Here is a 23,791-nt window from a genome sequence, read left to right as displayed (position 1 = left end):
AGGAATGAATTTACTGGATTATATGGCAAGCATATAACTTTATAAGAAACTTTTTGTTCCTGACGTATGAGAGATCCAGTTACTCAGCATCCTAGCCAACACTCAGTATTGTGTATTTTTTATTTTTGCCATTCCAATAGGTATATAGAGGCATCTTATTATGGTTTTAGTTTGCATCTCCCCGGTAGCTGATGCTGTTGAAAATCTTCCGATGTGCTTGTTTACCGTATGTATCCTCTTTAGTGAAACCTGATAAAATCATTTTCCCATTTTTAATTGGATAATTTGTTTTCCTACTGTTGAGCTTTGAGAATTCTTTATAGATTCTAAATACAAATTCTCATTTGGATATGTGATTTTTGCAAATATTTTCTCCCAGTCTATAGTATGTATTTTCATTTCCCTATCATGTCTTTTGCAGAGGAAAGTTTTTTATTTTGATGAAATCCAATTTATCCATTTTTCTCTTTCATGAGTTATGCTTTTGGTGCCAAACCTAAGAACTGTTTGTTAAACCTCAAGTGATGAAGGTTTTATCTCATTATTTTTCTAAAAGTTTAAGAGTTTTATGTTTTACATTTAGATTTATAATTCATTTTGATCTGATTTGTCTGTAAGATGTGAAGTTCAGGTCAAGATTTGTTTATCTTTTGACTATTGTGATATCAAATTGTTTCAGCATCATCTGTTGAAAATGCTATCCTTTCTTCATTGAATTCCTTTTGCATCTTTGTGAAAAATTATTTGGACATATTTGTGTAGAACTATTTCTGGATTTTTCTGTTTTGTTCCCATTGACCTACGTGTATATTTCTCGACCACAATATATTGATTAGTATAACTTTATACTAAGCCTTAAAATCAAATGAGATGATTCCTCTGACTATTCATCTTTGGCAAATTGTTTTATTTTACATGCCAATTTTAGAATCATTTTGTCTCTACAGAAAATTCGTCTGTGATTTTGATTGGAATTATGAAAAATCTATAGATCAGTTTGGGAAGAATTAACAAATATACTATGTTGACTCTTCCAATCCATTTTATTAGTTCCTCTTTGATTTCTTTGATCCAAATTTTTTATTTTCAGCATAAGGATGATGTACATATTTTTGTAGATTTATAACTAAGTATTTCATTTTGGGGGAAGCTGTGGTAAAAAGCTATGTTGTTTTAAGTTTTGCTTTCTAATTGTATGTTGCTAGTATTTATAAATAGAATAAATGTTTTAATATGTTGATCTTGTATCCTGTGACCTTGCTAAGCTCACTATAAGTTCTAGAGGATTTAGGATATGTTGGGGGACATTTACTGAGTTTTTTTTTTTTTTTTCTATGTAAGCAAGCATGTTGTCTGTGAATAGCAACAGTTTTATGGTTTCCTTTCCAATTTCCATGACTTTGTTTTTTTTCTTGCCTTGTTGCATTGACTAGGATTTTCAGTATGTGATGAATGAGAGTGATGAGAATTGACATCCTTACTTTGTTCCAGATCTTAGGCAGAAAGTATTCAGCCTTTTGTCACTAGATATGATATTCTCTACAGGGTTTTTGTGTGTGTGTGTGTTTTTCTCTTGTAATTGTCCTTAATCAGGATAAGACAGTTCCCTTCTATTCTTAGCTTCCTAAGAGATTTTTTTTTACTCTCTTAGGAATTAATGTTAAGTTTTGCCAAATGCTTTTTCTACATCAATTTATATGATTATGGGCTTTTTTTTCTTTTTTAGGTTGTTAATATGATAAATAACAATGTCTTGTTTTGATGTATTTTTTGTTTTCTTTTTTTTTTGGAAACAAGGTCTCATACTGTCTCCCATGCTGGAGTGCAGTGGTGCCATCACAGCTCACTGGGCTCAAGTTATTCTTCCACCTCAGCCTCCTGAGTACCTGGGACTATGGGCGTGTGCCACCATGCTTAGCTAATTTCTATACTTTTTTTAGAGACAGGGTTTCACCATGTTGTCCTAGCTTGTCTCAAACTCCTGGGTTCAAGTGATCCACTCACCTTGGCCTCCCAAAGTGCTGGGACTACAAGCATGACCCAGCTAATGGTTTATTTTTGAGTATACAACTGGCCTTGCATTCCTAGGATGAAGTCCACTTGGTCATGATATATTATTCTTTTTATATATTGCTGAATTCCATTGCTAATATATTGTAGGGGATTTTTACATCTACGTTCCTGAGAAATCTTGGTCTGTAGTTTTTTTTTCTTCCTGTACAATCTTTGTCTAGTTTTGGTATCATAGTAACACTGGCCTCATAAAATGAGTTGGGAAGGGTTCCCTCCTCTTCTGTTTCCTGGAAGAGATTGTGTAGAATCAGTGTTATTTTTTATTTAAATGTTGGGTAGAATTCACCAATGAAACAATCAAGGCCTAGAGCTTTCTTTTTTTTACAATCTTTTAACTATGAATTACATTTCTTTAAACTTTAATAAGGCCATTCTTGGTACATATTTCATTTTGTATGACTCTTGGTAACATGAAATATTCAAGGAATTATTTCATTTCAGCTGTTATCAAATTATGTGTGTAAAGTTGTTCATGGTGCTTTATTTTATCCTTTTGATTTCTGTGAGGCTGTACTGCTTTCCATTCTTTCATTTTTTATTTTAGTAATTTGTGTTTTTCTATTTTTGTCTTTGTAAATTTGTAAGAACTTTATCAGTTTTTTTGAAGAACAAGCTTTACTTTTACATTTATTTTTCTCTATTGTATTTCTATTTTTATTGATTTCTGTTTTTATACGTATTATTTATTTTCTTCCGGTTGCTTTGGGTTTATTTTACTCTTGTTTTTCTAGTTTCTTGAGGTAGACTTAGATTATTGATTTTAGACTTTCTTCTTTTCTCTTGTAAGCACTTTATGCTATAAGTTTACCTCTGAGCACTACTTTCCCTGCACACCACAACAACTGGTATGTTGCATTTTCATTGTTCTCCTCTTCTAATTTCCCTTGAGACTTCCTCCTTGACCCATGAATTATATGTAGAATTATATATGGAAGTGTGGGGTTTAATTTTTAAGTGTCTAGAATTTGTCCTGTTATCTTTATGTTATTGATCTCAAATTTATTTCTAATATAATCAGAAAAGATACCTTGTCTAATTTACGTTTATATTTTTTTAATTGTCGAAATTTGTCTTGTTACCCAGGATATGGTCTATCTTGGTGGATATTTCATTTGTCCTTAAAAAAATATGTATTTGCTATTGTTGAGTAGAATGTTATAATGTCAAGAAGATCTAGTTGGTTGATAATGTTCTTCAATTCTTTGTATCCTTGCTGATCTTCTGTCAATCAGCATTCTGTCTATCAACTAATAATCTCAGTTCTATCTATTCCTGAAAGAGTAATGTTGACATATTCAACTATGCCTGTGGATCTGTCTACTTATCCTTTCCATCCTGTCTGCTTTTTGCTTAATGTATTTTAAAGCATTGTGTGTGTATTCACATTTAGCATTATTGCATCTTCTTGTTTCATTAACCTTTTTTATCATTATGTAATTCCCTCTTTATTCCTGGAAGTTTTCTTTTTTTCTGAAGTCTGCATTGTCTGATATCAATGTAAATAATATAGGCTTCTTTGGATTAGTTTTTGCTTTGCATTTTTTTTTGTCCTTTTAGTTTTACATCTATCATTATATTTGGAGTTATTTTCTTGTACACAACTTAGGTTTTTTTAAAACATTTATTCTTAAAATTTGTCTCTTGATTAGTATGTTTAAACTATTTACATTTCATGTGATTATTGATGTTTGGATTAGGTCTATCATTTTATTTGTTTTCTGTTTTCTCTTCTTTTCATTCCTCCATTTCCTCTTACATGTTGTGTTAGTTTCCTATGGCTACTGTTACAAACTACTGCAAGGTTGGTGAAGTAAAACAACAAAAAAATTATTCTTTGACAGTTTTAGAGGTCAGAAGTCTGCAATCAGTATCACTAATACAAAATCAAGGTGTTGGCAGGATTGTGCTGCCTTTGGAGGCTTCAGAGAAGAATCCATTCCTTGCTTCTTTCAGGTTCTGGTTGCTGCTGGCATTCCTTGACTGTGGCCAACTCATTCCAGTCTCTCTTTCCGCGGTCACATTGCCTCCTCCTCTTCTGTCTGTGAAATCTCTCTCTTATAAAGATGCATGTGATTGCATTTATGACCCACCTGAATAATCCAGAATAATCTCTCCATTTTAAGAATCTTAACTACACCTGTAAAGGCCCTTTTCCCTTATAAAGTAATATTTGCAGATTTCAGGAATTAGGATCTGATATCTTTGGATGTCTATCATTCAGCCTGCAACATACACCTTCTTTTGAATTACTTGAACATTCTTTAGAATTTCATTTAAAAGAAATTTAACTATATCTCTTTGTATATGTGTTTTTCTGTTTAGTAGTTGCTATAAGAACTACAATATGTATACTCAACTTTACAATTTACTTAGAATCAATATTTTATCTCTTCAAGTGGAATGTAGAAACCTTACCACCATAGTGTTCCTCTCCCCTCTTTCTGTCATACACATCTTATCAGTACATCTATATTCCCTGGAAACCACATCAGACAATATTTTGCTTTCAAATTTTGCTTTCAGTCATTAAACATGTTTTAAAAGAATTAGGAGAGGAAATAATCTGTCATATTTATTCAGATGTTTACCCTTTCCGTTGCTCTTCCTTCATTCCTGATTTGTATTTACCATTTCCATTTTTCCTTCCTTCATTTTGCTTCTGACTGAAAAACTGCTTTTAACAATTTTTTTTGAGCAGATTTGCTAGCAACAAATTCTGTTTTCTCATTGGTAGTTTTTTAAATCTCATCCTAATTTCTGAACGATCATTTACTCGATATATAATTCTGGATTGACAGTTGTTACCTTCAGTACTTGAAAAACCTTTCTGGTCTCTACAGTTTCTGATGAGAAATTCAATTATTCAGCTTGTTTTTCTCCTAGAGGTAATGCATCAGTTTTTCTTCAGCTGCTTTCGAGAATTTTTCTTTGTTTTTAGATCCCAGATATTTGATTATGATGTGTCTGGGCATAAATTTCTTTGTGTTTATCCTGTTTGGGGTTCATTAAACTTCTGAAACCTGCACATTTGTGGATTTTTGCCAAATTTAAGGAGTCTTTTGCCATTATATCTTCAAGTACTGCCTTCTTTCTCCTCTCCTTCCATGATTCCAATGACATGAAAGTTAGACTTTTTGTTACAGTCCCACAGGTCCCTGAGGCTCTCTTTTTCTTTGCCAGTCTATTTTCTCTCTGTTGTTCAGATAGGATAATTTCTATTATTCTATCTTTTAGTTTATTCAGTCTTTCCTCTGTCTCCATAGTTCTGCTTTGGAGCTCATTTTTCTTTTAATCAGTTTATTTTTCAGTTCTAAAATGTCTACTTGATTCTCTTCTGTATTTTATATTTTTTTCTTTATCTTTTTCTTTTTTTTTTTTTTTTGAGACAGAGACTCACTCTGCCGCCCAGGCTAAAGTGCAATGGCACGATGTCAGCTCACTGCAACCTCTGCCTCCCATATCCAAGCAGTTCTCATGCCTCAGCCTCCCAAGTAGCTGGGATTACAGGGGCCCACCACCATGCCCAGCCAATTTTTGTATTCTAAGTAGAGGTGGAGTTTCACCATGTTGGACAGGCTGGTCTTGAACTCCTGACCTCAAGTGATCTGTCCACCTCAGCCCCACAAAATGCTGGGATTACAGGCGTGAGCCACCACACTTAGCCTGTATTTTCTACTTCTTTACTGAAACTTGCTATTCTACCATTTGTTTCAAGAAGGTTTGTGATTGTTCATTAGATAATTTTTAGAATGGCTACTTTAAAGCTTTTGCCAGGTAATTCTAACATCTGTGTCATTTTGCTGTTGGCATCTGTTGATTGCCCGTTTTCATGCAAGCTACATTTCTTTTCCTTCATATGCTGAAAAATATTTATTTTTATATTCTTTATTTTTATATTTTTATTAAATTATTTCCTAGGCCTTTGAATATTATGTTATGAGAGTCTAGATGTTGTTTAAAACCTATGGAGAATGTTGGTGTTTTTGTTTTAGCAGGCAATGTACCTGGTTATGTTTGGGCTGCAAATTTCAATGCACCTTCTGTTGATTGTGATTCTAATGCTGGTTTAGCCTTCAAGCCTTTTGCAGCACTATTTAGCTATGTTCCATGTATGTACCACTCACAGGCTAGTCTGGCATCTAAATTCTCATCTGTTTACTAGTTCAGTTATCAAGGCCTTTTTTAAAAAGCTGTATATTTATTTGTTTATTTATTTTTTAAATTTTTATAAATGTATGGAGTACAGTGCAATTTTGTTAATACACGCACATATTCCTTAGTGGTAAATTCAGGGATATTAGGGTTATTCCTTGGGTATTCCATAGGGTATTCATCACCCAAATAGTGTACATTGTACCCATTAAGTAATTTCTCATCATCTATCCCCCCTAGAGTCTCCATTGCCTGATTCCACATTCTGTGTCCTAGTGTATACATTATTTAGTTCCCACTTATAAGTGAGAACATGTAATATTTGTGTTTCTGTGTCTGTTCAAAGTCTTTTGTATGCTAATTAGCATAAAATCCATGCATGAAAGCCTCAGGCTGCATTCAACATTTCGTAAATAACTTTATGGGGCTGCTTTCCCAAGTCCTGCCTTTCCATGACCATCCTGATACTTTCTGGTTCCCTGGGGCTTCCTCTCCTCATCCTCCAGCCAGAAAGCTGAGGTTTAGTTATCCCACTCTGCTGCATGCACATGCTTCCAGGGACATGAGCAGCATGAAGAAAAAGAGTTAAACTCACTGCCAATTTTGCAGCACTTTGAATTCTGATCTTCTTCCCTAATCCACCCACCACTAGTTATTTTTCAGAGTCCACAAGCAGCTTCTCCATACACTCTGTCCAGAATTATGGCTGTATTCAATGAAAGAGGTGGAGGAAGTCATTTCCTCTATGTAACCAGAACCAGAGCCCATACATAGCCTATACCTTTAGTGAGAGTCATCTTTTTTTCTTAAATTTTGATTAGTGGAGGTACTACAGTGTGGTAGGCCACAAAAAAAAAAAAAAAAAATCTTTGATTTCTGAAAGAATTAATTCCATTCAGGGATTCGACTTCTTCCTGGTTTAGTCTTGGGAGGGTGTTTGTGTCCAAGAATTTATCCATTTCTTCTACATTTTCTAGTTTATTTGCATAGAGGTGTTTATAGTATTCTCTGATGGTAGTTTGTATTTCTGTGGGATCAGTGGGGGATATCCCTTTTATCATTTTTTGTTATGTCTGTTTGATTCTTCTCTCTTTTCTTCTTTATTAGTCTGGCTGGCAATCTATTTTGTTAATCTTTTCAAAAAATCAGCTCCTTAGATTCATTGATTTTTTGAAGGATTTTTCGTGTCTCTGTCTCCTTCAGCTCTGCTTTGATCTTAGTTATTTCTTGTCTTCTACTAGCTTTTGAATTTGTTTGCTCTTGCTTCTCTAGTTCTTTTGTGATGTTAAGGTGTTGATTTTCAATCTTTCCTGCTTTCTCCTGTGAGCATTTAGTGCTATAAATTTCTCTCTAAACACTGCTTTAGCTGTGTCCCAGATACTCTGGTATGTTGTGTCTTTGTTCTCATTGGTTTCAAAGAACTTATTTCTGCCTTAATTTCTTTATTTACTCAGTAGTCATTCAGGAGCAGGTTGTTCTGTTTCCATGTAGCTGTGCAATTGAGGCAGTAATTAATAGCCTACCAACTAAACAAAAGCCCAGGACCAGATGGATTCACAGCCAAATTCTACCAGAGGTACAAAGAGGAGCTGGTACTATTCCTTCTGAAACTATTCCAAACAATAAAAAAAGATGGAATCCTCCCTAACTCATTTTATGAGGCCAGCATCATCCTGATGCCAAAACCTGGCAGAGACACAACAATGAAAAAAAGATTTCAGGCCAATATCCCTGATGAACAACAATGTGAACATCCTCAATAAAAAACTGGCAAACCAAATCCAACAGCACATCCAAAAGCTTATCCATCACGATCAAGCCGGTTTCATCCCTGGGATGCAAGGCTGGATCAAAATATAGAAATCAATAAACATAATCCATCACATAAACAGAACCAATGAAAAAAATCACATGATTATCTCAATAGATACAGGAAGGCCTTCAATAAAATTCAACACCCATTCATGCTAAAAACTCTCAATAAACTAGATATGGATGGAATGTATCTCAAAAGAATAAGAGCTGTTTATGACAAACCCACAGCCAATATCATACTGAATAGGCAAAAGTTTGAAGTATTCCCTTTGAAAACCAGCACAAGACAAGGATGCCCTCTCTCATCACTCCTATTCAACATAGTATTGGGAGTTCTGGCCAGGGCAATCAGGCAAGAGAAAGAAATAAAGCGTATTCACATAGGAAGAGAGGAAGTCAGTTCTCTCTGTTTGCAGATGACATGATTGTATATTTAGAAAACCCCATCGTCACAGCCCAAAATCTCCTTAAGCTGATAAGCAACTTCAGCAAAGTCTCAGGATACAAAATCAATGTGCAAAAATCACAAACATTCCTATACACCAATAACATACAAACAGGGAACCAAATCATGAGTGAACTCCCATTTAACATTGCTACAAAGAGAATAAAATACCAAGGAATACAACTTGCAAGGGATGTGAAGGACATCTTCAAGGAGAACTACAAGCTGCTGCTCAAGGAAATAAGAGAGGACACAAACAAATGGAAAAACATTCCATGCTCATGGGAAGAATCAATATCATGAAAATGGCCATACTGCCCAAAGTAATTTATAGATTCAATGCTATCCCCGCCAAGCTACCATTGACTTTCCTCACGGAATTAGAAAAAGCTACTTTAAATTTCATATGGAATGAAAAAAGAGCCCGTATAGCCAAGACAATTCTAAGCAAAAGGAACGAAGCTGGAGGCATCACACTACCTGACTTCAAACTATACTACAAGGCTACAGTAACCAAAACAGCATGGTACTGGTACTAAAACAGATATATAGACCAATGGAACAGAACAGAGGCCTCAGAAATAATGTAGATGTGTACATCTACAACCATCTGATCTTTAACAAACCTGACAAAAACAAGCAATGGGGAAAGGATTCTCTATTCAATAACTGGTGTTAGGAAAACTGGCTAGCCATATGCAGAAAACTGAAACTGGACCCCTTCCTCACACTTTATACAAAAAGTAACTCAACATAGATTAAAGACTTAAATGTAAGACCTAAAACCATAAACATCCTAGAAGACAACCTAGGCAATAGCATTCAGGACATAGGCATGGACAAAGACTTCATGACTAAAACACCAAAAGCAATGGCAATAAAAGCCAAAATTGACAAATGGGATTCAATTAAACTAAAGAGCTTCGGCACAACAAAAGAAACTATCATCAGAGCGAACAGGCAACCTATAGAATGGGAGAAAATTTTTGCAACCTATCCTTCTGACAAAGGGCTAATATCCAGAATCTACAAAGAACTTAAACAAATTTACAAGAACGCAAACAAACAACCCCATGAAAAAGTGGGTGAAGGATATGAATAGACATTTCTCAAAAGAAGACATTTATGCGACCAACAAACATATGAAAAAAACTCATCATCACTGGTCATTAGAGAAATGCAAATCAAAACCACAATGAGATACCATCTCATGCCAGTTAGAATGGCAATCATTAAAAAGTCAGGAAATGACAGATGCTGGAAAGGATGTGGAGAAATAGGAAAACTTTCACACTGTTGGTGGAAGTGTAAATTAGTTCAACCATTGTGGAAGACACTGTGGCAATTTCTGGTTCTAGATTCCAAGGATCTAGAACCAGAAATACCATTTGACCCAGCAATCCCATTAGTGGGTATATACCCAAAGGATTATAAATCATGCTACTATAAAGACACATGCACACATATGTTTATTGCAGCACTGTTCACAATAGCAAGAACTTGGAACCAACCCAAATGCCCACCAATGATAGACTGGATAAAGAAAATGTGGCACATGTACACCGTGGAATACTATGCAGCCATAAAAAAGGATAAGTTCATGTGCTTTTCAGGGACATGGATGAAGCTAGAAACTATCATTCTCAGCAAACTAACACAAGAACAGAAAACCAAACACCACATGTTCTCACTCATAAGTAGGAGTTGAACAATGAGGACACATGGACACAGGGAGGGGAAGATCACACATCAGGGCCGGTCAGGGGGTTGGGGTTAGGGGAGGGACTGCATTAGGAGAAATACCTAATGTAGATGATGGGTTGATGGGTTCAGCAAACCACCATGGCACGTGTATACCTATGTAACAAACCTGCATGTTCTGCACATGTATCCCAGAACTTAAATTATAATAATTTTAAAAAAGAATTAATTCCAACCCTTACTCTATCCTTTAACTTTCTTTGTGCCTCTGTTTCTTCATGTGTAAAATAGGGGCTGTGTCAGGGGTCCCCAAGACTATCCTCAGTTTCAGGGATTTGCTAGAAGGTTTCATAGGATGCAGATAGACTGTTATATTCATAGTTATAGTTTATCACAGCAAAAAATTACAGATTAAAATCAGCAAAGGGAAAAGGTACGGGGGTAAAGTCCAGGAAAGATCAATAAGCTTCCAATTTTCCACTTCCAGTGGAGTCTATAGACAGCATTTAATTCTGCAAACAATGACGTGTGACAACATGTGCAAGGTGATGGCAACCATATCACCCAAACCTTGGAGTCCAGGGTTTTGTTTTTTTTTTATCAGTCACATAAGCATGTAGCACTCATGTGACTGACCTCAGCTCCTCAGACCATATTGCACAACTCTCGTAGAGGTAAAAGTGATGCACCATGGCCCAAAGGTCCAGGCATACAAACACACTCATACCAGGCAAGATACTACAAGAGTTCAAAAGTCTCTGTCCCAAGAGCCACGCAAGGGCCAGTCCTGAAAACTTTGGGTTTGTGCAAGATTTGAGCAGCCCAGACCTGTTAACTCTTTCCTGCACAGGTCTACAACTTTTAGCTTTTAGAATTATTATGAGGACTAAATGAGGTGGATGTAAAATACCTTGTAGTGTCTGATACATGGTAGGTGTTTGATAAATATTAGCTATTAGACTCTGTAGACAGAGATTTCAAAGAGGCACATGGACTTGTGAGGAAGAAAAACAGAAACATTATTCTGACAATACATCCAGAAAAAAAATGTGATTTGGGGCCAGGAGTGGTGGCTCATACCTGCAATCTCCACACTTTGGGAGGTCAAGGGGGAAGGATCGCTTGAGCCCAGGAGTTCAAGACCAGCCTAGGCAAGATGGCAAGATCCCATCTCTCCAAAACAATAAAAAAGGTTATGATTTGAGACATACTTATAGAAACCAGGGTAGGAGTAGAGGGACTGTCTTATGGACACAGGTCTAAGGAATACACACACACACACACACACACACACACACACACACAATGATAAGTGGAAGGATTGTGGGGGAGACATTTGTCCAAATATAAGCACAAAGCATTTAATAAATGTCAGTAGGGCCAAATCCCAGCATAACATGAGGCTTGACAAATAATCTTATACAAATTTAAAAGGCCATTTTTAGCTATATTTAAGATGTGAAGAGATGGACTCTTGGTTTAGGCAAGAAAAATTTGGTATTACTATGTGGCAAAAAGAAAGCAAAGCAACTTATCTCCTATTATGTTCTCATCTTCTCTCTGAAGGAATGTTGTTCTCAGTTGGAAAGGACTTGTGATTGACAGAGATTTCAAACCAAGGAGGACAAAAGAAATTTCAGAATATTATAAATAAGCAAATGTCCACCTTTTCAAAGACAGCTAACAACACAATGACAGGATCAAATCCACATATATCAATACTAACCTTGAATGTAAATGGGCTAAATGACCCAATTAAAAAGCACAGAGTGGCCAACTGGATAAAGAGCAAGACCCAATAGTATGCTGTCTTCAAGAAACCTGTCTCACATGCAATGACACCCATAGGCTCAACATGAAGGGATGGTGAAAAATCGGCCAAGCAAATGGAAAACAGGGGGGAAAAAAAAAAAGCAGAGGTGGCAATCCTAATTTCAGACAAAACATACTTTAAGCCAACAAAGATTTTAAAGGCAAAGAAGGACATTATACAATAGTAAAGGATTCAATTCAACAAGATGTAACTACCCTAAATGTATATGCACCCAACACAGGAATACCCAGATTCATAAAGCAGGTTCTTAGAGACCTATGAAGAGACTTACATTCCCACACAATAATAGTAGGAAGCTTCAGCACCTCAATGACAGACAGATCATGGAGGCAGAAAATTAACACAAGTATTCAGGACCTGAACTCAGCACTGGATCAAATGGACCTGATAGACATCTACATAACTCCCCACCCAAATACAACAGAAGATACATTCATCTCATTGCTACATGGCACATACTCTAAAATTGACCACACAGTCAGATATAAAACAACAAGAGAAAGTCCAAATAAACACAATTAGAAATGACAAAGGGGATGTTACCACCAACTCCACAGAAATGCAAATAACCATCAGAGACTCCTATGAATCTCTGTATACACACAAACCAGGAAATTTAGAAGAAATGGATAAGTTCCTGGACACATACATCCTCCCAAGGCTGAACTAGGAAGAAACTGAATCCCTCAACAGAACAATAATGAGCTCCAAAATTGAATCAGTAATAAATAGCCTACCAACCAAAAATAGCCCAGGACCAGATTCACAGCCGAATTTTACCAGATATACAAAGAAGACCTGGTATCATTACTACTGAAACTATTTCAAAACATTGAGAAGGGACACCTCCCCAACTCATTCTATGAGGCAGGCATCATCCTGATACCAAAGCCTGGCAGAGACACAACAAAAAAAGAAAACTTTAGGGCAATATCCTTGATGAACATAGGTGCAAAAATACTCAACAAAATCCTAGCAAATCAAATCCAGCAGCATGTAAAAAGCTAATCCACCATGATCAAGCAGTTTTTATATCCTTGGGATGCTAGGTTAGTTCAACATACACAAGTTAATAAATGTGATTCATCACATAAACAGAACTAAAGACAAAAACCATATGATTATCTCAATAGATGCAGATGAAATTCGAGAGATAGATGTGAAGGGGATTGCATTCCTGATTTGGCTCTCAGCTTGGATATTGTTGGTGTATAGAGGGTGTGTTGTTGGTTTATTGAGGGTTTTTAACACGAAGGAATGTTGCATTTTATCGAACATCTTCGATAAAAGCCACTGAAGGAACATACTTGAACATAACAAGAGTCATCTATGAAAAACCCACAGTCAAAATCATACTGAATGGGCAAAAGCTGGAAGCATTCCCCTTGAAAACCAGCACAAGACAAGGATCCCCTCTCTCACTACCCCTGCTTAACATAGTAAGTCCTGGACAGAGCTATGAGGCAAGATAAATAAATAAAAGGTATCCAACTAGGAAGGGAGGAAGTCAAACTATTCCTCTTTGCAGATGACATGATTATATGTCTAGAAAAACCCTATGGTCTCTACCCAAAAGCTCCTTGAGCTAATAAACAACTTCAGCAAATTTCAGGATACGAAATCAACATATAAAAATCAGTAGCATTCCGATACACCAACAAAATCCAAGTTCAGAGCCAAATCAGAAATGCAATCCCATTCACAATTGACACAAAAAGAAGAAAATACCTAGAAATACAAATAACCAGAAATGTGAAAGATCTCTACAATGAAAATTATAAAACATTGCTCAAAGAAATCAGAGATGACACAAACAAATGGAAAAACATTCCATGCTTATGGATAGGAAGAATCAATATTGATAAAATGGCCATCCTGACCAAAACAATTTACAGATATAATGCTATTCCTCTCAAACTATCAATGACATTCTTCACAGAACTAGAAAAAGCTCTTTTAAAATTCATGTAGAACCAAAAAAGATTCCAAATAGCCAAGGCAATCCTAAGCAAAAAGAACAAAGCTTGAACTATCATATTACTCAACTTCAAACTGTATTACAGATACAGTAATCAAAATATCATGGTACTGGTACAAAAACTGACACAGAGACCAATGGTACAGAATAGAGAGGCCAGAAATAATGCTACACACCTACGATGCAGCACACCATCTGATCTTTGACAAAGCTAACAAAGCAAGCAATGAGGAGAGGACTCCCTAGTAAATAAATGGTGCTGGGATAACTGACTAGCCATATGCTAAAGACTGAAACTGGACCCCTTCCTTACACCATATACAAAAATCAACTCAAGGTGGATTAAAGACTTAAATGTAAAACCTAAACCTATGATAACCTGGGAAATACCATTCCAGACGTAGGAACTGGCAAAGATTTCATTACAAAGATGCCAAAAACAATTAAAACAGAAGCAATAATTAACACATGGGATCTAATTAAACTAAAGAGCTTCCTCACAGCAAAAGAAACTATCGACAGAGTGAACAACCATCCTACAGAATGGGAGAAAATATTTGCAAACTATATATCTGACAAAGGTCTAATATACAGCATCTATAAGAACTTAAATTTATTTATTTATTTATTTATTTATTATTATTCTTATTTTTTTTGAGATGGAGTCTCGCTCTGTCGCCCAGGCTAGAGTGCAGTGGCCGGATCTCGGCTCACTGCAAGCTCCGCCTCCTGGGTTTACGCCATTCTCCCTGCCACCTCACCCAGCTAGTTTTTTTGTATTTTTTTTTTAAGTAGAGACGGGGTTTCACTGTTAGCCAGGATGGTCTCGATCTCCTGACCTCGTGATCCGCCTGTCTCGGCCTCCCAAAGTGCTGGGATTACAGGCTTGAGCCACTGCGCCTGGCCGGAACTTAAATTTATAAGACAAAAACAAACAACCCCATTGAAGAGTAGGCAAAGAACATGAACAGACACTTCAAAAGAAGACATACATGTGGCCAACAAGCATATGAAAAAATGCTCAATATCACTAATCATTAGAAAAATGCAAATCAAAACCACAGTAAGATACCATCTCACACTAGTCAAAATGGCTATTATTAAAAAGTCAAAAAATAACAGATGCTGGCAAGGTTGCAGAGAAAAAGGGGATGCCTATATACTGCTGGTGGGAGTGTAAATTAGTTCAACCATTGCTGAAAGCAGTGTGGCAATTCCTCAAAGAACTAAAAGCAGAATTACCATTCAACCCAGCAATCCCACTACTGGGCATATACCCAAAGGAATATAAATCATTCTACCATAAGGATACATGCATGCCTGTGTTCACTGCAGCACCATTCACAATAGCAAAGACATGCAATCAGCCAAAATGCCCATTAATGGTAGGCTTCATAAAGAAAATGTGGTATATATACTATGCAGCCATGAAAAAAAAATATGAGATAATGTCCTTTGCAGGAACATGGATAGAGCTGGAGTTCATTATCCTTAACAAGTCAGCACAGGAACAGAAAACCAAGTACTACTTATTCTCACTTTTAAGTGGGAGCTAAATAATGAGAACACATGGACACACAGAGGGGAACAACAGACACTGGGGCCAACCTTAGGGTGCAGGGTGGGAAGAGGGAGAGGATCAGGAAAAATAACTATGGGGTACTAGGCTTGGTATATGGGTGATGAAATGATCTGTACACCAGACTCCCCATGACATCAGTTGAACTATACCCACACATATATCCCTGAACCTAAAATAAAAGTTAAAACAAAAACAAGAAAAAGTAGATATGGGAAACTATAGAATCTGAGATGAATATAAATCCAAGTTAAAATTCTACAAAAGACTATTCCAGATAGTTTATGTACAAATAGAAAAGGGACCATCACTAGAAGGCTGCCTAGTTCCGTAAGGATAAGTAAAGATTCTTTTTGATTTTTGTTTTTTGGTTTTTTTTTTTTGAGATGGAGTCTCGCTCTGTCGCCCAGGCTGGAGTGCAGTGGCGCGATCTCAGCTCACTGCAAGCTCCGCCTTCTGCATTTACACCATTCTTCTGCCTCAGCCTCCCGAGTAGCTGGGACTACAGGCGCCCGCTACCTCACCTGGCTAGTTTTTTGTATTTTTTTAGTAGAGACGGGGTTTCACCGAGTTAGCCAGGATGGTCTCGATCTTCTGACCTCGTGATCCACCCGTCTCGGCCTCCCAAAGTGCTATCCTTCCTTTCTTATACTTCCTTTCTTAATCAGGTTACTAGAAGAGAAAATTTGGGCCCAGGCGTGGTGGCTTATGCCTGTAATCCCAGCACTTAGGGAGGCTGAGGCAGTTGGATCACGAGGTCAAGAGACTGAGACCATCCTGGCCAATATGGTAAAACCCCATCTCTACTAAGAATATAAAAAATTAGCTGGGCATGGTGGTGCGAGCCTGTAGGCCCAGTTACTCGGGAGGCTGAGAAAGGAGAACTGCTTGAACCAGGGAAGTGGAGGTTGTAGTGAGCCGAGATCGCACCACTGCACTCCAGCCTGGTGACAGAGCGAGACTCCATCTCAAAAAGAAAAAAAAAAGAAAAGAGAGAAAAGTTGGAAAAATGGATGATGTGTCTCAATTTTGGCCAACATTTTGCCAAACTCTCAGGATCTCCTATAGACCAACTAGAGAAAGAAGAGTCAGGGAATATTCCATTAAATAAGTTTCCAGAGAGCTTGAATCAAGCTTCAGATAACTTGAATTAAGCTGATGTAGACCTATCAGCTGACAAGACTTTACAAACTTGTAAATGACACAACACATCAGGTGACTTAACCAAGATTCATGAAGAACTCCTTGGGGAGTTCAAGGTAGGGCCATATCAACAAGATGACTTTAAAATAAATTTAAAATTAAAATCATTCCCTTAGGGATGTATATATGTATGTATGGGTTAGTTGAAAATAGTTTATGGGGGGAAAGGCTTAGTTAGGAATGTCAAATGATCAAATGTTTGATATAAACCAAATGTGCATGGTATTCTTTTACTTATTTATTCAAAAATATTGTATACCAATTATAAAAGCACATTCTGCCTTGCTTTGCATGTAAAAGTATAGAATCCAAAACTAGGGCAATAATGGTGCTGCAGACGCCATAGTGATGAGACAACACTGGATATTGCGTTTAGTTTTATAAGACACCTTGGAGAAGAGAATTACCTATCCAGACTAGGCCACCAGTTTCAAGGTGGCACAAGAGTTGAAACCAGGTGTTAAAAGGAGATTGACAATCTATCGAGGCTGATCATCCTGAAGGATGGAAGACTAAGTGGAGATGTGAAAAATGTCTTTAAAGTTTTTAAAGGCTATTGTCTGGAAGCTTTCATAGACTACTGCTTGGTTCCTTAGGTAGCAGAAGTTGTAACATCAATAGCTATGAGTTATAGGAAACTGGGTTTCAGCTAATATCACACAGTGTGTCAGCTCCTTTACCAGACCCGAGGCAAATAAAGATGAGCAGGACGAGATCCCCTTCCTCACAGTTAATCCATAAATTCATATTCCATATAGAGAAGTGGCTTCAGACACAATGGCTCTTCCAACAATGAGATTCATTAGGAAACTGGATGCCTCTTAACACATTGAGCTCCCATCTCTGGAACACAAAAGGAAAGACATTTCAGGTACTGTTTGGGGGACTGAGGCTGGGCTGGTGGTACCTGTGACTAGCTGTGGTGTTCTGGTAGCCGCCTAGAACCAGGACTCCTATTTACCAGGACAAGCAAAGGGGATAGTGCAAGGAGAGTCTGAGCTGTGTTCCTGGAGGAAGGCAAAAGATTAAAGCGAAAAAAGTGGCCCTGGGAATCAGGCACACAAAAGCCACAGACTGTCAACAGAAGAGCAATTCTTGAGTCCAAAGAAGGGAAGAGCAGACATAGCCAGGATGCATGGTGTGAGCCTGGGGAAAACCATCATTTGGGAACAGCCTGGGAATGCTGGCCAGTTAGTGGCTTGTTGGGAGCTTGATGTGATCAAGCAGGCTTTGGCTTGGATCAGATGGGACTGGACAAGATGCTGAATGACCCTTTGTCAGGGGTTTTAGAGATGGGACTTGTGATAGATGTCTTCCATTTGCCTCTGTAGCTCTGCTCACCACTCTTCTCTACCCTGTGTGGATCTAGGAAGTTGACCTACATCACCTGCATCCGTGGAATCCTCGCCCTTTGGATCTTGTTTGGTTTAGACAACAGCTAGAGCAGTGGTTGGGAGTCTTTGAAGAGGTCCTGCATATCCCTTGTTAGCTGAGAATAGATAGAGATTAAAGAGCGGGGAAGAGAGTGGAGTTAGAATCCCTCTGCTCCCTGCTTGCCTCGCTATGGGGTCACCTTGGGATTGCTGTTTTTCTTGGCTGAGGGTCACAGCTCCTCTTAAAATGTTCTTGTTTACATAGCTTTTTCTTCCAGGATCCAGCAGCCACTTCCTGCCCTCTACCCTCTAAGCTTAGAAGGTGGTAACAGCTCCAGTTACTAGCTCCAGGTACTGCACTATCTCTTAGGGATCTCCTACATCTTGTCTATCCTATTTAAATACTTCTTAGATGATACTAATGTGGACGTATCATCTGTTTCTTGGTTGAACCCTGGCTGATACAGGATTCTGGATTGAGTAAGAAGATGGACTAGATTATTTCTAAGAACTCTTACACTTCTAGAGCTCTGGATTTCTTGTCACTGATCTTATATTTTTGTATACCTGAGTGATGAGGATTACATTTCTGCACCTAGAAACTCACAGCAAATATTTTTGTAGCACATAAAAAGTTCATCTAGAGACTCATGATTTGGCTTAACCACATAATTTATATGATTTATTATTTTTATAAGAATTTGTGTCTTCAGTATGAATTGCAGTTCATAGTCTCAGTTGCTCACACTATGTCTGAAGGGTCAGCTAACATCTTTATTGGTGTCATGTAAAAGAGCCAAAGGGCACTTAATCTGGCCAAGCAACTACTGTCCAGACTTTGGCAATTTCATAAAAGAGCTGAAATTAATCTGAAATATCTTTCATAAATAAGCTGCTCAGCCACACTGTGACACTTTCTGGGAAGACTGAATAGTTGAGGCTCCTCATACTGATGCTGATCCAAGGATACGCCAGAACCTCAAGAAAAGAACGAGGAGACCACAGGGTCTGCGTGACTGTGAACCGCATGACTTCTGAGTCTGATAAGCCATAGGAGGCAAATTGTCTTCTGGTGGGAAGATCATTTCTATTTGACTCAGAATAAGAGGGTTTTGTTTTTGCTTGGTTTGGTTTTGAGGCTATCTTACTTCTAAGGAGTCATTATCTTTTAGAGATACACAGTGAGATGTTTGTGGATGAAATGATATGACTGAGGTCTGCTTTGCAGTGATACAGAGAGGGGGAATAGGTGGGAGCAGAGTCAAAACAAGATTCGTGGTGAGTGGATATGGGTGATGGAGACATGAGGCCCATACTATGCTCTCTATTTCTGTGTGATTTTGGAATTATTGCATATTAAGAGTTACATGAATAAACAGTTAAATAAAAAGTGACTTCTTCCTACAGGGAAACTCATTTATTTTTGCTTGGTACCCATGATGTGATGCAGAAGCTCTGTGTGTAGGTTTCAGAAATGTAATAGGAAAAAACATATTGAAACAAAATGTAAATGAGGATTGCTATTTTTTGTGTGAAAGTTTACCCAAATCATGCTCAATGGAAAATATCAAGATATTATTATTCAGGATGTACTTTTAGAGTATCTTTCATGTGGACTTTGCCGTATGGACTTTGCTCCTAAATAACTTGGGGTAGAGGAGAACCAGGTAAGTTATATATGAAATAAGATTGGTTGTGAATTAAAATTTCTTGAGTTTTGGGGAAGGATACATGGGAGTTCATTATACTATTTGTTCTACTTTTGTATATGCTTTAAATTTTTCATAGAACTTTTTAAAAAAAATGAAACCTATACTGCACATCCAAAACATGGCCATTTTACATTAGGAAAGTATTAACTTTTATGATTTTATGAAATGTAATATGATGTTATTTCTCTTTCACCTCCTTAGATTTTATGTTTTCTAATATATTGCTATTTGTCCATTTCTTTTGTTTTCCCCCACTCCTTAGTTTTATCTGTTGTATGGAACCAAGTTGGTGTTTCAGGAGTGGGCCTGGTATTTAGAACATAAATACTTGACTCCCACGGCCAGCACGAGGATCAGGAATCAGGTAAGGTCCCTGGGGTACAGAAAAACACTTTGTACATCAGCCTGGTGTCTTTGCTTTCTTAGAAAACAGTCCTGCCAATCTTCTATCGGTTTCCACTCATGGATTTTTATGCCTGTGGGACTTCACATGTATGTTTTCACTGCCTATCATGATCGTATTACACTTCAGAGTTTAGGTGACAAGGGAATGACTCATTGTACATGAGCTTTCTAAATGGAAAAAGAGAGGAAGGTGTCAAAGTGTTTTCCTTGTCGTGGCAAAAAATAGTATTAATGATTTCTTTTCTGCTTCTTATCAAAGCCTATTAATACATTGTTCATATTAAGAAGAAAGACCCGGGGTATTTTTATGTCAGTGGTAGCCATGGGGAATTCAATACAATAGCTATGGAGCATTGAAAAAGAAGGTGAGGCCAGTATTCACCACTAAAATGCTACCGCAAAGAAAAAGAATGTGAAACAGCATATTCATCAGTAAAACACATTTCTGATTACGTCCTTTCTGCAGGAGAGATGCTGAAACACAAATCGGTATAAGACTCAGTCTCCACATAAAGGGAGCTCATATCCAAGGACACAAAACCAACTTTAAAAACATAAATACTGGCCAGGTGTGGTGGCTCATGCCTGTAATCCCAGCACTTTGGGAGGCTGAGGCAAGCAGATCTCCTGAGCTCAGGAGTTCAACACCACCTTGGGCAACATGGTGAAACCCTGTCTCTACCAAAATACAAAAAAGTTAGCTGGGCACGGTGGCATGTGCCTGTAGTCCCCGCTACTCGGGAGGCTGAGGCACGAGAATCGCTTGAGCCCCGGAGTTGGAGGTTGCAGTGAGCAGAGATCGCGCCACTGCACTCCAGTTTGGGCTACAGAGTGAGACTCCATCTCAAAACAAAACAAAACAACAACAACAACAGCAAAACACACACACACACACACACACACACACACACACACACAAATACTCTCACAGGGGCATGGAGGTTTTTGAATGAACTTGGCCATAAAAATAAATTCAGAGTTGACAGAACAGATGTCTTAGGAATAAATGCCATTCTTATGCTAGACCTTGAAGAATAGAAAATTAAGAGGTAGTGGCCCAATTGAGAGGGGAAAATGCAGTTGAAACTTCAGACAGGGTTGATAAAGGGAGGAAGATCATAGAAATGGAGTACTTAGATATATTAATAAATAATACAGACTTTACCTGTCTAAAGGAAAACCTGGAGAAGTCTTCAGGAACCAGACTACAGTGGACCCTGGAGAACCTGGAAGAACCTTTTTCCTTTTCAGGAAAACAGAGAAAAGTATATGTAATAATGCTACAGTAATGTATTTCTATATAACAAATGACTCCAAACTTATGACTTAAAACCACCACCATGTATTATTTGTCTTGGTCTATTTTTTGCTGCTGTAACAGAATACCATAGACTGGGTAATTTATAAGGAAAAGACATGCATTGCTTACAGTGCTGGAAGATGGAAAGTCCAAGGTCGAGGGGACCACGTCTGGCAAGGGCCTACGTGTAGCACCATCCCATCGAAGGGAAGAGCAAGAGAGGGTGAAAGCAAGAGAAAAAGAAGGGAGGGGTTGAACTTATCGTTTTATTAGGAAACACTCCTGAGATAACAGCATTAATCCATTCATGAGGGCAGAGCCCGCATGGCCTATTCACCTTCTAAATGTTGTATCTCTCATCACTGTTGCATTGAGGATTAAGTTTTCAACACATAAACTTTGGGGGACACATTCAAGCCACAACATCATTTCTCATGATTTTGCACTCTAGACAGAGTTCAGCTATTAACAGACAGTTCTTCTGCTCCATGTGGTGGCTGCTGGGGTTAGGGGTTCAAAATGACTTCTTCAGTCTTATGGCTGGCACCTCAGCTAGGATGACAGGAATAGATGGGCAATTGACTCCTTCCATGTATCCTAGTTTGGGCCTATTCACAGTAGGGTAGTTTCAGGGTGGTCGAATGTTTTATTTGATGGCTTCCAGGAAGGAGAAAGTAGAAGATGCCAGTCTTCTTAAAGGATAGGCCAAGAACTAACAGTGTTACTTCCACTGAATTCTATCAGTCAGGGGAAGTCACAGTGCCAGCACAGATTCAGAGCTGGAGGAGAGACTTTACCGCTTGATGTGAGGAGTACATGTACATGCTGGGAAGGAAAAAATTGATGGCAGCTATCTTTGAAGACTATTTCCCACAAAGAGAGTGCCCACTTTGGGAAGATGGAAGAATACTTTTTAATTAGAAAACAACAACAACAACAAAAAAAAAACTACATAAGGGAAGATTTTAAATCTGTGCCACCAGGTATTTCAGTGACACAGAATTAGATAAACAATATACAATATATCAAAGGAATATTTAGTGAAGGAAATGAACTTTCATATAAAACATTGAAGTGCTTTTTTTTTTTTTTTGAGATGGAGTCTTGCTCTGTCACCCAGGCTGGAGTGCAGTGGCATGATCTCAGCTCAGTGCAACCTCGGCCTCCCAGGCTCAAGTGATTCTCTTGTCTCAGCTTCCTGAGTAGCTGGGATTACAGGCACCCGCCACCATGCCTGGCTAATTTTTGTATTCTTAGTAGAGATGGGGTTTCACCATGTTGGCCAGGCTGGTTTTCAACTCCTGGACTCAAGTGATTCGCCAGTCTTGGCCTCCCAAAGTGCTGGGATTACAGGCGTGAGCCACCACACCTGGCCTGCTTTTGTATTCTTACAGTGCCAGATGCTTTCCACACTTCTCACTTACTGGATCCTCTTAACAATCTGGGAGATAAGCAGGCAGGAGCCACTTTGGAACAAGCTTTATCTGTAGGGCTGTAGGACATCTCAAAGCCTTCTGTGTCACATCTCTGAGCTGCCAACCCTGAGCACTCATCCCATTTGCTGGTGTCCCCAAAGGAGAGAGGATAGTGGAGCTGGCACAAATCCTTCCTTTCCCACTGCCACCATAACTCTTTGCAGGGATCTCAAGGCTTTAGAGAAATGATTTGCAGCCATTCTTCACAAAAAATATCTGGGACCCTTGGTCAATTGAAAGTGCTAAATGAAAGTGTGCTTGCAAAGAGAGTGTGCTTGCAAAGAAGATTAGAAGAGACTGGGTTGACTGGTATTACATGGGTCCAGGTGTTTTCACATGATAGCTCTCCACAGTTACTGATTCTTTCTTCAGATGCATCTAACATTCTGGTTACCTCATCCCCCTAGTTTTTAATTCCAATTGTTAGAATTTTTATTTTTAAAATTATTATTTTATTGTTATTATTTTGAGACAGAGTCTTACTCTGTAGCCCAGGCTGGAGTGCAGTGGCCTGATCTTAGCTCACAGCAACCTCTGCCTCCCGGGTCCCCGTTCAAGCCATTCTCCTGCTTCAGCCTCCCGAGTGGCTGGGATTATAGGCACATGCCACCATGCCCAGCTAATTTTTGTATTTTTAGCCGAGATGGGGTTTCATCATGTTGGCCAGGCTGGTCTTGAACTCCTGACCTCGTGATCTGCCCCCCTCAGCCTCCCAAAGTGCTGGGATTACAGGAAAAAAGAAATTT

The 23,791-nt window shown here is 38.1% G+C and overlaps 1 protein-coding gene across 1 annotated transcript in view; it reads left to right on the top strand.

Moving 5' to 3' along the window:
• The window catches only part of ACOXL (acyl-CoA oxidase like), a 358,184-nt gene that overhangs the window by 313,338 nt on the left and 21,055 nt on the right, over window positions 1–23,791 (top strand). The window contains exon 19 of the mRNA XM_026449783.1: window positions 20,128–20,229. Within this exon, the coding sequence (XP_026305568.1) occupies window positions 20,128–20,229 (102 nt within the window). The remainder of the gene's footprint in view (window positions 1–20,127; window positions 20,230–23,791) is intronic.

This window comes from Piliocolobus tephrosceles, chromosome 15 (assembly GCF_002776525.5).
Source record: "Piliocolobus tephrosceles isolate RC106 chromosome 15, ASM277652v3, whole genome shotgun sequence".
NCBI lineage: Eukaryota > Metazoa > Chordata > Mammalia > Primates > Cercopithecidae > Piliocolobus > Piliocolobus tephrosceles.
This window is presented reverse-complemented; position numbering and strand designations above follow the sequence as displayed.